The following is a 15976-nucleotide window of genomic DNA, read 5'->3' on the forward strand; positions in this document are numbered from 1 at the left end:
GTACAAAATCCTGTTTGGTTGGCGAAAAAACACTTGGCATTCACTCACCCATCATGTTGGAACAAAACAAGAAAATGAGTGGCGGTAGTTCAAGTTTGGAAATACCAAAGGTGTGTTTCAGTTCTCTAAAATATTTCCTCTCTCCTCAGCAAATCTGGTGATAGTTACAGATCTGCTGTTGCTGAGGAGCATCCCAAAGCTCTTAATGCAAATTGCAGGAGAAAAGATTGAGGAGAGAGGAGGAAAACCAGTGGGAGCAAGGGGCCAAGTCTTAGTGACAAACATCCTCCCACATCAAATTTCACTGTTCGATGCTGCAGAGCAGTGGTCATCACCAACGTACCCAGTTTTAATAACAGAGGAAATTCACACGGAGACTTCTCAAAGATCAGAAACGTATATTGTTTTCTAAAGGGTCAGTATATGATGAGCTGGCAGATACTTTCATACCAGTAAAATTAAAATATTTTCTTTCCATTGACCACAAAATCTTTCTTATATTGAGAGAAAATTGAAGTCTGAGGAAGTAGGAGCCAAATTAAACTTGTTACATTCACCATCATGTCAATAAAGTGTCTATTAAGGTTTCTACTATAATGTTACAACCCATCTTAGTTTAAAAAATGGAAACACTGAATAATTTATCCCGTCATGACCCATGGAGCAGGTAGACTTAGTCTGGATGGATCTGAATATACTTCAGATCGCTCTTCATGTAGGTGTTTGTTAGCAGGTAACTGTGTTTGTTGCTAGGTGCCGCCCTGTTGGCTATGGCTGCCTTTTGTAGCAGCTCTCTCTTATCTTTGTCCATTTCTTGTGATTTTTTTGTCTCTTTTTCATAATCTTTGTATTTGAAGTGGATCATTACTTTGTATGGCTCATTTGTTGGTCATGGACACCAAACTTTTTGTGTCTTCAGTGATATTTTTACTACTTTTTCTCCTGTGTTTCTCTGGAGATCCTACATGTAACCATGGCTGCATTGTTTACACGTGAACTCAGCTGTTAGCAGTCTGTAGCATGTCAATGCTAACTGGCATAAGGCCTGATGTCTTCCCTCAAGGTGAGGAGAAGGAGGTGAGGACGACGTGCTGGTTCTCAGATGTGAGCTAAGAAGTGACGACATGGACCTGTCCTTCCATCCATCGTTATTGGGAACGTAAGATCTATCTCCTATAAGATGGACGAGCAAGCTGTGCTAACCCAGCAACAGAGGGAACACCAGAGGGCAGAGTAGCATCATGCTATTCACAGACATGGCTAACGGAGCTAACATCAGACACCAACGCCACATTGGAAGAGCTTCACCTGCTGTGAGCAGACAGGATCCAGGAGACAGAGATGGAGCATGACTGAAGAAGCTCAGTCCTGGACCCTGTGGAGGTGGAGGCTGGCTGAACTGGAGAATGATGGACAAGCTGTCATCATCTGTTTTCTTATGGACCTTTTTGCACTTTCTATACACTTTCTTACTTTTGTTTTCTTGATTGCTGCTGTGTCTTCAATTTTGTTGTCAATTTAGCTGTCCTCATCTCAAATGGACATCTCCGTACTTGACACTCCAGGGCCAACATGGAAAACACCTTAAACAAATCAGATTCAACCCAGACTTCGAATAGATGAAAATCAGCTTTTTAAGTTGTAACAAAGAGTCGTGTTGAATCAGGCCAGTGGTTCAACCCATAAAGCTTTGACCTGAAAGCAACTTTAATCCATGCGGTTGTATCAAGACGGAGCCAAGTTGGTTGACCCTGCAATTAAAACCTACGCCATACACAGAGGCGACAGGTTTGATCACAACAGTCAATGGTTTGATGACAGCCCCGACCCTTCCCCCATCCTCAAGTCTCCACATTTCCTCTCCTGTCTCTGTTGACGATTCGTGTGTTTCTATTCTGATGCTCTGACATTTTTTAAAGCAATAGTTTCTTTGGTTCCTGACAAAAAAGATTTAAGAGACTGACTGAGTTACTGGGCCAAGTACAAAAGTCAAACTGTGGCGAAGGGGAAAATAACATCAGGATTTTGGCTCTCTTCATATCAATCATTATTATTTGACCAAAAATATGTCCCACTTCTCTAAAAAGTAAAGTACAACAACACACTTAAAATGATGATGAGCAAATACCCACTGAAGAGCAAGAAACGCATGTCCTTCAAATCCAAATTTGCATCCTTAAAACAGAAATAGTCTTTAAGCTAGAAGTCCATGTCCACACAGATCAGAATAAGATTCATCAATCAGATTTTTCCATGTTAGTTTTTAAAAAGAACTACTTCAAACCTCTTTGTACAGATAATTAAAAACATGCAGTATGAAAGCAGAGATGTCTGTGTTCAGCTGAATGAAGCCTTCACATGGAAACCCACAGCTGCAGACGATCTATTGATTTCATTACCTTTACATCTGAGACCACACTATAGATAATCAATCCCTCACTTAAACACACTCAGTCAATGTGTCTCATATCTACTCCCCCTTGTAGAGTTAAGGTAAATGTACCAACTGGTGTGTGGACAAATCACCCCTTGCTATTACCGCACAAATGTACTGGAATAAATGAAATACAATTCTTTCCCAGTCTCACACGCCACTGTCTTTCTCTTCCTCCCCTCAAAACCATCCATCCATCATACTCCTTTCCATATTCCCCTGTGTTTAATTATCTGAATCTTTCACTGCAAAGCTATGAAAAGACAGTAGAATTAATTTCCATCATTTTGCCAATTAAATGACACAAAGTACTTCTTGTTTTAATTAAGGGTTAATTAACATGGAACTGGGAAACATAACACAACCCCATCTTGATTCACAAGCAGTAATAGACTCCTTTTGTTTGCGCGTGTGAATTTGTTGTATTAACACAGACAGAAGTGAATCTAAGTTGATCTCAAATTAAGACATGAGTCCTGAAAATTAGGACTTGAGTGGAATATGAGTCATCAGGTTTTAGTCATGACTTACGGGATGTTCAGGGCTAGATGTTCACATGTTGTTTTTCTCAGCCATCAAACATTATGAGATTGTGAAAAACAAAAACGAGCTGTGCAACAAGTTGGACATGAAAAAAAAGGAGGCAACAGAGACAACTGCAAATTTCAACAGACGTCTGTCAAGGATGTGAAAACAAAAAAATTGAGATGCTAAAATTAGCCTACACTGAATGTTGATAGTGGTTTCAACTTGATTTCTGAACATCCCGAAGGCCCCACTCAGTCAGTCCAGGTTCATAGAGTCAGTTATATTGAGTTAAAAGTCCCATATTCTGCTCCTTTTCTGCAGTTTAATATGGATCATTGATGTCTTCATGAAATGGTAGTAACATGTTTTGGTCCAAAAAGCCAATAAATCAAGCACAGCAGCATTGTTTCCAGGCTCTCTGGCCCCTCTGTTCAGAACGCTCTGATTTAGTGGGCGTGACCTTCATATGTAAATGAGCCACCGCTGATACTGCCCCGCTCTTCCGCGTCACTGAGAGCGGCGCCATGAGCTCTGAGTGCACAATGTTTAGAAAACAGCAAAGCTCGTTTACTGTAGCATTACAGGCTAAAACAACTGGCTAACCGCAGCTAAAGTTAGCATCCTGAAGCTAACACAGAGACAGGGGGGCACTGAGGAAAAGCTCTTGTATCTGCTCCACAGCACACAGCATTTAAAATACTCACATTTCCAGGGTCCGAGGTTTGTTGGCAGATGGTTGGTAATGCGCCTGGATTCAGGACCAGTCTATTCACTAGCCCTCTGTTGTACTGTCCAAAGTTGGAAAAGCAGTCGGCCGTGAAGTGACTAGCACACACATGCACAGTTTTACTGAGTGTAGCTGGCACAGTTCCCTCATAAATGAACTCTAGCCACTTAGTCTTGTCTTCTTCCAAGATGGGAAGCTTGTGCATGGAACTATGTGGCTGTTTACAGCCAAAAACAGAGCAGTGATGGCTGCTGGAGCAGCAGCGAGAGGGGAGTGGGCAGGGAGGGGGTTCAGGGGTATCTGCTCCGGTGGACCAATCAGGTCAGACTTGCTCCTGATTGGTCAAAAAAGGGAATTGCTGATGTCGGCAAATCCCCAAAATCCAAACCGCTCGTTTTAGGTCAGGATTTTACATTCACAAGCACTACTAAGTACAGGTTTTGTCATTAAATATCACATTTTGTGGGCTGGGAGGAAAACCAAAGACCCACAAATTTCACTAAAAGACTTAATAAAGTGAATTTTGCAGAATATGGGACCTTTAAAGCTATCTTTGAAACAAATAATGATTGTTGTAACAAGGAGGACTCCACTCTGGTTTTCCTTTTGTCACTTGAGTCCAACTCAGACTCAGTGTTCAGCATCTTCAGGACATGTAAGTGTGTGTGTGTAATGCACTTCTTTGTGTTTAAGTGTTGATACATCTGAAATGTAAATCAGGCTTGTAAAGTTGTCCCCTGGCCTGAGACTCAATTTTTTGTCTGAAGTGAAATCTACTATCTGAAGCCCCCCTCCCAACACACACACACACACACACACACACACACACACACACACACACACACACACACACACACACACACACACACACACACACACACACACACACACACACACACACACACACACACTACATGTTCTGCCCTCCATAGCTAATCTCTGCTCTTTTCATCATCTTCCACCAACCTCTCTGTTCCTCGCCTTTCTGCAGCTTTCCTGCCCCTCCCCTCTCCTCTCCGTTCCCTCTTCTCCGCCTTCACCATGTCTTTGATCCCTGATCACTACGATGCAGGTGCAAAAAATCAATTTTCAAGGTGTCAGCTTTGAGACATCCTGAGTTGCTCAGATGTTTTGCCATGAGACGCTGCTTAACCTTTCTGTTTCAAACTCTTTCAATTTGAATTCATAAGAAAGTGCCGCCTTAACAGGCAGCTGCAGTGTGAAGTGGGACACCGCAGGGGTATGAACCATGTTAAACGATCAGTTCAGGGTCTCTGTTCTCATGCATCACACTCTTACTAGCTGACAAAATGTAAGCAGCTTGACACAGTGGCAGAAAGTAAGAGGATGAGATAAAGACCCAAAAATAGGGGGTGAATGGTAAAGGACATAACTGGCAAGAAAGAAAAGAGGGATACAGAGGAAGAACAAGAGAAATATGATAAGAAGAGGGAGTCCTAGCATGGGAATCCTGTATTTCACTGAAATGGCTATTAGCATCATCAATAATCCCTTCATCTTACACGACTCAATGGTTTCAATTGATTCTAAAAATGACATAAAAACCCAGCATACAGTACACGTTCCTTGGCAGTTACACGCACAGACCTTGGTGCACCCACGCATGCACACAGCTATTCACATAAACACGTGCGCATGCGCCACATTCACCACAGCTGCCGTGCTGAAGTCATCCAAATATGGTAGGGATATTTCCATGGCAACAGCAGGCAGAAGGGGTGCAGACTTGTGCTGGATGATCTCCAGAGAGTCTGCTTTTTGACTTTTGATTCAAACTATTCTCTTTCAGTTCATTCACTAGTGTTGTCTTTTTTTGTTTAGCCCAGCGTAAACATGTGCTTTTAGTGACACCATGAAAACAAGCCTCGGTTGCATGTAGGCTGGACTTAAAATTCTTTACACCAAAGGTTTTTAACTCCATGGGTTAGTTTAAACATACTGTTTAGTTTTTCCATTGAAAACTTTATCTTCCTACTTATGTTCTTACCTTTTTTTTTTGCAGCTGTGGTCTCTCTATGGGACTAAACTGCCTGTGGGGGAAACAGTTTTCAAACTATGATGGCTGACCATGAAATACACAGATGTATAGTCAAATTAATCAATCTGAGCTTTTACCGCTGCTCTTACATTGTCTGGATTTAAATTTCCTGCAATTTTTATGTAATATGGGGGCTTTCTTATGAACAAATGCAAAATACTGAAGGAGGAACTGCAACATATTACAAGTGGCAGCAGAAACAGAACCATTTTAGTCTGTCATTATTTATAACCATTTCAAAAGGAGCTTTTTTATTCATTTTGAGTCAAAAACACAGGTAATTAAGATAATTCAGGAAAATTTAATAACACAGGAGGGCTTGATTTGTTCTGGTAGGTAAGTGTGTATATACATGGATGTGCAGATGCATTCGTGTGGGGTGTGTTAGTGCGTCCCAGGAGACGTGAGATATTTATCTCTGCCCGGCTATTCATGAACAGGTCTGTAGCCTGCTGGCACCATGAGGAATTATGGGACAGAAGCGATCAATACGCAGGCTCCAGATCCAGACTGCTTGTGTGCTATATTTGTTGTAAATGGTGTGTGTGTGTGTGTGTGTGTGTGTGTGTGTGTGTGTGTGTATGAGTGTGTGAAGGAGAGAGACGAACTGACATGGGTCTTTGTGATGAAGTAGTTACCCCTGGTGCACGTTTTTAGGATTATTTCTAGAAGAGAGACATAAAAATCTAAAACTAGACACACTCTGACATTTAATGCCCTCTAAGGCTTTTCAATGGACAAACTGCAGCATAACTGCATCAATGCAACCTGCAACAACAATACTGTGGATACTGTTGTGGAGATTGTCCTGTTACTGGTGAAGAATAAAATAGAGACTTCTGCCGGCCAGCAAGGTCTTATTTCTTTGCAAAGAAAAGGTCAATCAACAGGCAAACTGTCTAATTGAAGAAAGAACCTGAAATATGGGAAAAGTGAAACATATACACTGGAGGAAACGCCCCCTCTGTCTGCTGCAGTTATCCACATTGAGACAGGGCCTTGAAGCTGAGCAGAAGGTGCTGGTGTCAGATTTTGATACATCAGAAATCTACCAAGCAACATCACAGCTCAACCAATATACAGTACAACCCTCTTTAAAAGCAAAACAAGATTTGTTCAATCATCATGTTTACACTATTAACTCTAAAAGTTCATTGAAAATGCTTCTAACAGATAGGATTGAACAACTCAAAGCATAATAAACACTTAAACTAGCTGAATTAATGAGTCAATTAAGAGTGAAATGTCACTGCATTAACATCGATATTTCTAAACAGCAAATAATTCAAGCATTTTTTTAGTAGAGCCAAGACAAATACGAGAGTTATCCATGGATTAAGAAGAGAGTTTCAAATTAATTCAGACTATTCTTTTCATTGCTTCATTTTGAAAGAGATGCTGCGTGAGGACAGGTTGAAGGATATATAAAAGTCAAGGAAATCAAACCAAGGGATTCATAATAAAATGTCTTGACCAATTCAGAGATAAATTTACAGAGTGGCAGAGATAATAAAGAGATGATAAAATAGACGAAGGGGGTTTAAGATCTACAGGCATCTTAAATTTTGATACAACAGGCTTATCTCAGCAGTAACACAATAAAATCTTGGGTCCTGGAGATAGTGTGATGCTCAGCTAATGACTGTCGAGATCTGATCCTGAGATAACTAAATGATCATTTGTATGCTCCTCTGGGAATGTAATTATCATGTTAGACCAGTGTCTGACCAGCTCAGCTAATCAGAACTTCCTTTTACAGAGCTTGTGTGAGAGGAGCACTGACCCATGACCGTCACCAATTTACAACTACAGTCTGTTAATGGTGCTGATGCTAAGGAAGGCTGATATTCAATTAAGTGTTTTAATCAAAACAGACCGGCAGAGGACGGCAGGTGTTGATGCAAAGAAATACATCAATCTTAACACACCGTTTATTCAGTGTTCGCATTTTTCAGGGATGGACAAGTACTGGTATTGGTGTCGGGCCAATGCCAGCCTTATTTCAAGGTATCGGTACTTGCGAGGCTGCCAGTTCCAGCAGCTGATACACAAGGCAAAAAATCTTACGTTGAGGAGGTCGTCCTTGCTAGTAATGGTGCTACATTATTGTGGTGTGACACCATGACCATATCAAAAACAAAAAGTAAACTCAGAGAGAGTTGTTTGTGTTTTATTTGGGACTGAATGGCGTGTGATGGTGGTGTCTTTGTTTGAAATGATCTGTCACTGTGCATTGAAATGTTATGCATTGAAAATACTAGTGGTGTCGGTACTTGGTATTGGTGAGTACTCAAGATGAAGTTCTTGTATTGATCTAAAAAAAAGTGGTATTGAACATCCCTAGAATTTATCAGTTCGGGTTGTATATCAATTAATGGAAACGTCCCACTACTAAAGCTGTGTTTCCACCAAGCAGACCGTACCGAACTTGTGGCATTTCCACTGACTTATCCCGGGACAGATCCCCAAAAACCGAGACAAGCCGGCCTACTTTTTTGGGACCCTTCCGTAGGGGTGCCGGACTGAACCGAAGCACTCTCGGAAGGTGGAGCTACAACACTGCAGACCATTGATTGGGCAAAAGAATCGTCACTTACCCCCTGGCAGCTGCATTTCTCCTGGCGGAGAAACAGACTTCTCTGAAACAAAACTTGATTGCACTTTGTATCAAAGCGCTACATGCTAATCACAGAGAGGACGAAATGCTGCATGTCTTCTATCTATGCTCTTTGTTTACTGTGTTGCGTTGTTCTTCTTCGTTGGGTTTATTAGCGGAGCAAACTGTGTCGTGCTGCTACAGCGTCACACTATTGTTTACCAGCTGGGGCTTGCGGCAACCAGCTTACATGCTGCCTACCACGAGAGGGCACAGTTTGCTGTGGAAATGCAAACGGGATCCGGCTTAACTGTACCAAACCGAGCCAAACCGTACTGAACCAACCCAGACTGCTTGGCGGCCTTACAAGCTCAAAAATGGCTGTCACCCTCCTACAAACTTAGGCTGATTCAATCTGAATTAGCTACTTTTTTCCCCTATCATCCCCTCTCTCATGAACGTCAGAAACAAGTGGAAAGTCTGAGAAATCTAAAAATGATCAACTGGTATACACAGCCTCCTTCATGAGCCAAAGCCTCCTGCTGCAGGAACCTGCTGTGGATTCTGTGTGGCGGATGACAGTGTTGAGACTCTTTAACTCTGACTACAAATAATGATTTGTTTATCTTTCCGGTCTGACTTTTATCTATTTCATAAATTCACTTTTGGGGGCTTTCATTTATCTAAAGCTCTGCTGGACCAGCTGGAGGTTAGGCATTTTGCTTAAAGGCAGAATTGATAGTAATTGTTAGCAGAGGGGAGAGCACAGTTGTGGGCTTTTCCTCTGTTTTTTAGCCTCGGGCAAACACTCAAAATAGATGTGTTGTGGTGTGATACTATTTCAATTGGCACAATCAATCAAACCCTCTGTGTTATGAATGGAGACAATGAAAAAACAGCACAACACATGACGTGATATGGTTTGGACTTTGGCTTCTCCTTGTCCGCTCTTCCCTCTGACTGAGCCTTTTTCTCAGGATTTCAGCTATGAAAAAATTTGTATTTAACTTTACCTGAATCTCAGCATGATGATGATGATGATGGTGAAGATATTATGGGGATGAGGATGAAGAGTATGAGCATCATGGTGGCGATGACAAAACTTGACGCTGGTTACACTTAAGTAACACAACATAGATGACTGTGGGGAAGTGAAACAGAAACATATTGATGGCATTTAATGATAACATGAGAATAGTTCAAATCAATTTGGAGACAACTTTTGTTACTCACATGCAAAAAAAAAAAAACACACGGACTCAAACCAAGATGCAAAGATGCAAGATACAAATGGACTGAAGTTATTGTTGAACAAGATCAATGGGACAAATAAATCAAAGCAAAAGCAAAGCTGTATATCAAAACTAGGGGTGCACCAATCACAATTTTCAGGCTGATCACTGATCACCAATCTTTAAAAAAGCTTGACCTGCCAATACCAATTTGGGCCAATACTGATTTTTGTTTTTTTGTTTTTTTCATAACTAACAGCATATACTTTCAATGTACCAATCTGATTTTATGAAAAATCATTTAAACAATAAAATCTTTATGTTTTAACTTAAACAACCAATAAAGTGTCCTGAGATTTAGGTCTCAGAGCAAAAAGCAACAATGGCTGGCTGTCAGGCCTTCCCAGAGGTAAAGAAGATCAGTTTCATATGTAAGGATGGGCCAATCACAGATCCCCCAAAATTAAGGAAATTGGTACCAATTGATCGGTAGGCCGATCGATCAGTGTACGTCTAATCAAAACCACCTCCAACATTTCAACAAGTGTCTGTGTGTGTTTGTATGTCCTGGTGAAAATGTAAATGGTAAAAAAAAGTCTAAACGTACTTGTTATTATTGGGCAAAATGCACTATATGTAAAAAAGACAAGGTTTAAGGTTTTAAGACTGTTGATCACCAGCTGCTCACACATTACATGAAGATAATTTGCTGGAGCTGAGAAGTGCTGTGTGTTTCTAACCAAAGACTGCAAGAGGATATTTTGCAGTGCAGAGATAAAGCTCCTCATCTCCATCTGCCCTCAAAAACATCCAGCGGCTGAAATCCCCAATGTATCATGCAGTGAGTACAGCTGCTTCGCTTTTTAATGTGGAGTACACGAGTAAGAAAAACAGTCTTCACTGTTCCCAGTAATCCAATCTGACTGAAATGCCATAAATGACAGTGTGTACAAAACTAATGTAGACCAAAGAGCCCAATGACACGTGTCAGCTACAGCATTTCACCTAATATGTAATTTCACAGGGAAAACACATTGAAGCACTGTTCACCATCATACGCTGAGGTTTGACTTCATGTCTCCACTGACCTGCCAATGAGGAGGAACTCTCCAACCAGTCCCTGACGTCTCATGGCCATGAGGATGTTGCGGACGGTCATGCCCTCACAGAAACAGGCCACCACTCTAGCCTTGGGCAGGTGGGCCCTCAGTCTCTCCAGTAGACGGTCAAAGCTCTGTTCTCCAGCATTGCTCCAGATTTTGCCTGTGAGAAAACATTTTGGACAAACAGGGACACAGACTGTGACGGTTCTGTTATTATTGATCCTTTGTTGTGTATCATAGAGTTTCAGATGTGTTTTATACTCCACAGTTTCTCCATTTCATAATTTCATATGCTTGAGTGTTTACCGTCTGACTTCCCATGTGTGAAACATAAGTCTCTGCGAGGTAATTAAACAAGAGGCCAACCTATTGTACAGGATGTGTACCTGTTTAATGAATGTCTGCAGGCGTAGACAACAGCTGAGTAAGTTCATTTTACTACCGTTGCTGCAATGTGTCTGACAAAATGTCCAGGGTAATTTAATTTGTACATTGCTTGTTGCTGTTTATCATGAGATCCATGTCACTTCTTTCACTGCAGCTGTCTTAACCGGGGTCTCTTACCAGAGTGAGCAATACAGATGCCTTCCTTGGCCACCATGTCCTTGAACGCTTCCATCCCACTTTCACCATAGTTGCCTGGAACAGATGAAGATGAGGGTACATAATGAACTCTATTCTGCTTTTAAATTACTCACTTAGCTTTGAAAGAAACATGGATGAATGTGAATACAAGTAGATAAAAGGAAGGAACAATACTGACTTGATTTGCTCATTTATAACTGACTTGAATAGTTGAAACTTATCTTAAATGTCCAGACTTTCTCCAATCAAAATGATAACATTCAAAGACTTCCCCCTTCGGATTTTTATAAGAATGCCCAGTGCAGTAAATCACTTGCTACGGCACTACTCGTGAATTTATGTCAGAGAAAGCGTCTCCCCACTGTGGCACCCATTTCTCTGCCAGGGAAAGTGGGTGACCTGGAATTTATGCGAATGAAGGGTTGTACACACTGGCAAAGAACATGATAGGATTCCCCTTTTTAATTTCCCTTCCTCTCCCTTTTATCTCTCTCCCTTCTGTGTGTTGATTGAAGAAAAGATCAAAGACCTCTGGTTTTCACAGTTTTTGCCAGTTTTTTTCTCTTCTTCTTTTTCCCTCAATGAGGTTGCTGTGTCTTCTAATGTTTCCTCCTTTGTACTGATGGCGCTATCAACAATAGAATGAGTGCTAATTAGGCATCACTGATCTGGGCTCTGCCTCAACTGATGAGGAAAAAGAAGAGGTCAAAAGAGAGGAAATAACAGAACATTTAATGTGAAGAGGACACAAGTAAGGGAAAGGACAGAGGTTTGGTGCACCATTGCAGTAAAGAGGAGTGAATGGAGGAAAAATCAGGGAAAGAGAGGGAAGGACAGTACGCACTTAAAGAAAAAGAAAATTTGTGTGTGTGTGTGCGTAGTCAAGCCAATGATGAGTGTGGTTGGAGCAAAGTGTAAAGTCCTGTAATTAGTGTCTCAGTGAGAGGATTGGGAGACAGATGGTACAGACCATCCCTCCCCACACTCACACACACACGTGTACACACACACACACACATTCATACTATTACCATCATCAGAATCGATAAAGCTTGTAACCTACTTCACTCTGGTCTCATCAGGGATTTATGTGTGAGACCTCTCTCTGTCTCTCCATCACTCAGCGAGCCTGACATGTGTTTCCTCATCACTCCGTTTCAAACGCACATGCATGTTCACTGTGCTACTTTACATCACCAGCACACTCTCACATAAATGCTAACACAAATACACACTTGTGCTCGAATTTCACAAAAAAAAACCACCCACACTTACAAGTATTCATCAATTTGAGATCCTCTCTAGGCGATAGCTAAACAAAACAGATGTCAGCCCATCCTCTCCTCCTCACTACTACACCACAAATTAACTTGACTCTGTGACAATGAAATGTGTACACATTTGGAGATACACCGACCAGACATGACGGTATTGAGGCCATTTCTCAAGGAAGTCACTTGAAGAGGGGTGTTTGCCAGTCTCCAGCTACAGCAAACACACAGGAGAGTGTTGTGATGTATTGCAAACAAGATGATATATAGATTAATGCTGCGTTTCAAGGTCTGCATTTCCTCTGTCAGCGCTGCGTTTCTCCCTGTCTCTGTTATATGGAGTGATATCATGGAAGATGACACATCTGTGCTTTGGTTTGAAACCTCTGTATGTAACTCATAAGTTAAGAATTCATAGTGTTTGACATGATAGTATTACAAAAATTATATTAACTGTATGTTTATGTGAAATGATTTGGGAAAAAAAATATCTAAATGGTCATGATTAAATACAAAAGACACTAACACAAAGCAGAGCACTGAACATCCCCCCCAAGGATGATCATCTTTAAAGCCTGACAAAAAAAGAATTCCTTCAATTTTCTGCTCCTGCAGTTTATTTTTATCCACCCTGCTTTATTAAACTCACCCACCTGCAGTGCATTGCCTCAGTACCTCAATAATGGTCATCCACACACTTCACCCTGAGTGTGTTGTCTCATAGGTGAAATCTATACATATTTTGTTTGGGTTATTACTTCTTATACATCTACGCCTGTCCAAAGCTATCTTAAGCTCCACATGGAGAATAACACCTCATATACACAGACTAGGGCTGCAGCTATCGAATATTTTAGTATTCGAGTATTCTACTGAAAATCCCATCGATTAATCGAGTAATCTACTGAAATACATTTTTTGTTTAGTTAAAGAGCAGTTATTTTTCAAGTGAAAATTTTTCTCTTCAAGAAATAAATTTTCTGATACAGCATGTCAATAAGAGCACTTGCTTTGGTAGCTCCAAAATCTGTAAACACACTTTGACACATTTTTTGTGCCTTGTACATCTCATCAAATGTTGCCGACCCAAATGGCATTCGTTTCGAAGAATGACCCATTAGTCTCCAAACTCCAGAAAAGAAGCTAGATTTGTTGCTAGTTGCCATTTTGTATAAGAGTTAGCTTGAGGGGTCTGAAAACTCTCTTAATATGGCCTCAGCTCTATTTGAAATACCACTCTTTGATCTTTTTTAAAATTAAATGATTCCTCGAGGCGGAGAAAATTACTCGAGTATTTTTTGTAATCGAGTACCTCGAATCATTCGAGGAATCGTTTCAGCTCTAACACAGACTACATCTACCTTTACATCCTCTGCATCAAAGCTTGACAGTTTTCCACTTATAATTGACAACTCTTCAGCTTCTCACCCGTTCCCATCTCAGAGTCTGGGGGTCATCCCTGACAGAGCACTATTATTCCAAACCCACGTCAATGTCACTCGGTCTACACATATCCATCTATGTGGCATTAATTGCCACCACCTTTCCCTCACACCCAACAGTACCCCATTGATTACTCTTATTCCCTGTGGTGCCTCTCTTAAATCCATCCATAAACTTCAACCGGTCAGGGCCTTAGTTGCCCATGTCATCATCAGGACCCTCTCCATTGATCACACCACCCCCTCCGTCCTTCAGCAGAAGGATTTCAAGATTCTGACCCCCATCTCTGATGCAGTCCCCTCTTTGGAAGGGGCTGAAGAATTATTGTTATTTTTACTATTATTATTGCTGTTATTATCATTACAACCTCAAGCTGCCCTCTAAGATTCGAAGGCAGAGCTTGACACCATAAGTGGCCCCCTGGCCTGGGTGCATGATTGACAGAGTCCAGGCCAGCTGATTACACGTTTCACTAGCCTGCTAACGTCATTTTCCTGTGATCCGAAGGCTTTTCCGCAGTGGTCCTTGTCACCGAGTTAATCACTGCTTCAGAATTTGTTTCACAAGCTTTGAGTTGAATGGAGCCAGTGCCGACAGCTTCACTGCTGTCAATGTTCTCACTACACTGGAGGTTTATACAAGGATGTTGGCTGTGGTGTCAGTTTTCTCCCTAGCTGGTTTGTTTCAAAACCACTGGTTCCTGGTTAAAGTCAACATGTAAGGAAGAGAAAATCACCACCAGTAGAGTCACACGCCTTGAGTTGGCTGGAATGTCATGCTGCTAAGAATGTGGTCTTCTGTTAGTCTGTGCCTGTATGTGCGGACAAGTAAGTTGAGTATAGAAAAGACAAAGTAGTCTTGCTCACAGTTTGTAGAAATCTGCAAATTCAGACAACAGTATTTTACAGAATTAATGATGTTGAGGATCATTTTCTCACTGGCCATTTGATCCGTGCCATACTCAAGCATGATTACCCCCCACAGCACCATTCCCCTGCTGGAGAGTACAGCCAGTGGTCACACTACTCCAACAGGAACCAGACTTTTGGCACACGCATGGCCCGCCTACGTCATCATGAAGTGTCTATTTACATGCAGTGCAATCTCATCATAATTAGTGCCATGAGAATCAGAAAGCACTGTTACAACTTGAGTGACCTTTTGGCTTATTTTAAGTGCTTTTGGTCTGACACAGCCCTTTAACAGCTTCACTATTATTTAAAATGATTGTTGAGAGGAGCAGTCGCAGCAATCATACATCATGGATCATACCCGTAGACTATATATCATTGTACGGTTTTGAAGCCAAAATACCTCCGTCACAGGCGCAGCCATTGGTAGCAGTTGCAGCCAGAGTCTGCGCAGTAGAGACTGTGAGGAATTCTGGGAGAATTTGAGTGGAGCTGGGTGACTAAAATATATTTTTTTTTTCTTTCAAAAGTCTAATCACTTCTTGACTCTACCTCCCGACATGCAGAATGAAAAAAAATACACGAGAACGGCAGCTGTCAATCATTGTTAAACCTTACGTAAAGCCTCGTTTTTAACCTTGTTTAACTAATGAAAACGAAACTTTTCAGAAAAAAGAGGACTTGAATACAAGACAGCCAAATGGTATCTTCAAATCACTACAACAATCGTGAGAAACATTTCTACGAGTTGTATTAATTTTTTAAAGTTTGACCACAGCCCACCTGGAATGGCTGGAAAGCCGAATGTTCTAACCTGTACTGCAGCCAGCCACCAGGGGGAGCAGTTTTTGAGGAGACCTCACTTCGAGCCGAGCAAGCCGATGTCCATTTTTTTTACAGTCTATGATCATACCTCATGTCCCTGTGCTTGTGCTTGTGCATGAAGTGAACCGGGCTGAAGCCCACCTCTCCGAAGCGTGCCAAAGCAGAGAAGTGAATCATGCTCAAACACAGAACAGTTGCAGTCACACTGGTCAAACGATGTGGACTGCAAGGATTGAAGCGTGTTTAAGCGCAATACAGATTG

At 41.4% G+C, this 15976-nt stretch overlaps 1 protein-coding gene across 3 annotated transcripts in view; it reads right to left on the reverse strand.

Moving 5' to 3' along the window:
* grm5b (glutamate receptor, metabotropic 5b) overlaps positions 1-15976 on the reverse strand; it is an 80552-nt gene that overhangs the window by 46801 nt on the left and 17775 nt on the right. For all 3 annotated transcript variants that reach the window (XM_074678924.1, XM_074678925.1, XM_074678923.1), the window contains exons 5-6: positions 11244-11318; positions 10665-10839 (exon numbers count right to left, since the gene is read on the reverse strand). In XM_074678924.1, coding sequence (XP_074535025.1) covers positions 10665-10839; positions 11244-11318 — 250 coding nt within the window. The remainder of the gene's footprint in view (positions 1-10664; positions 10840-11243; positions 11319-15976) is intronic.

The sequence above is a fragment of the Halichoeres trimaculatus genome, unplaced genomic scaffold (assembly GCF_033239565.1).
Source record: "Halichoeres trimaculatus isolate MK-OKI-2021-1 unplaced genomic scaffold, fHalTri1.1 fHalTri1_scaffold_9, whole genome shotgun sequence".
Classification (NCBI taxonomy): Eukaryota; Metazoa; Chordata; class Actinopteri; order Labriformes; family Labridae; genus Halichoeres; species Halichoeres trimaculatus.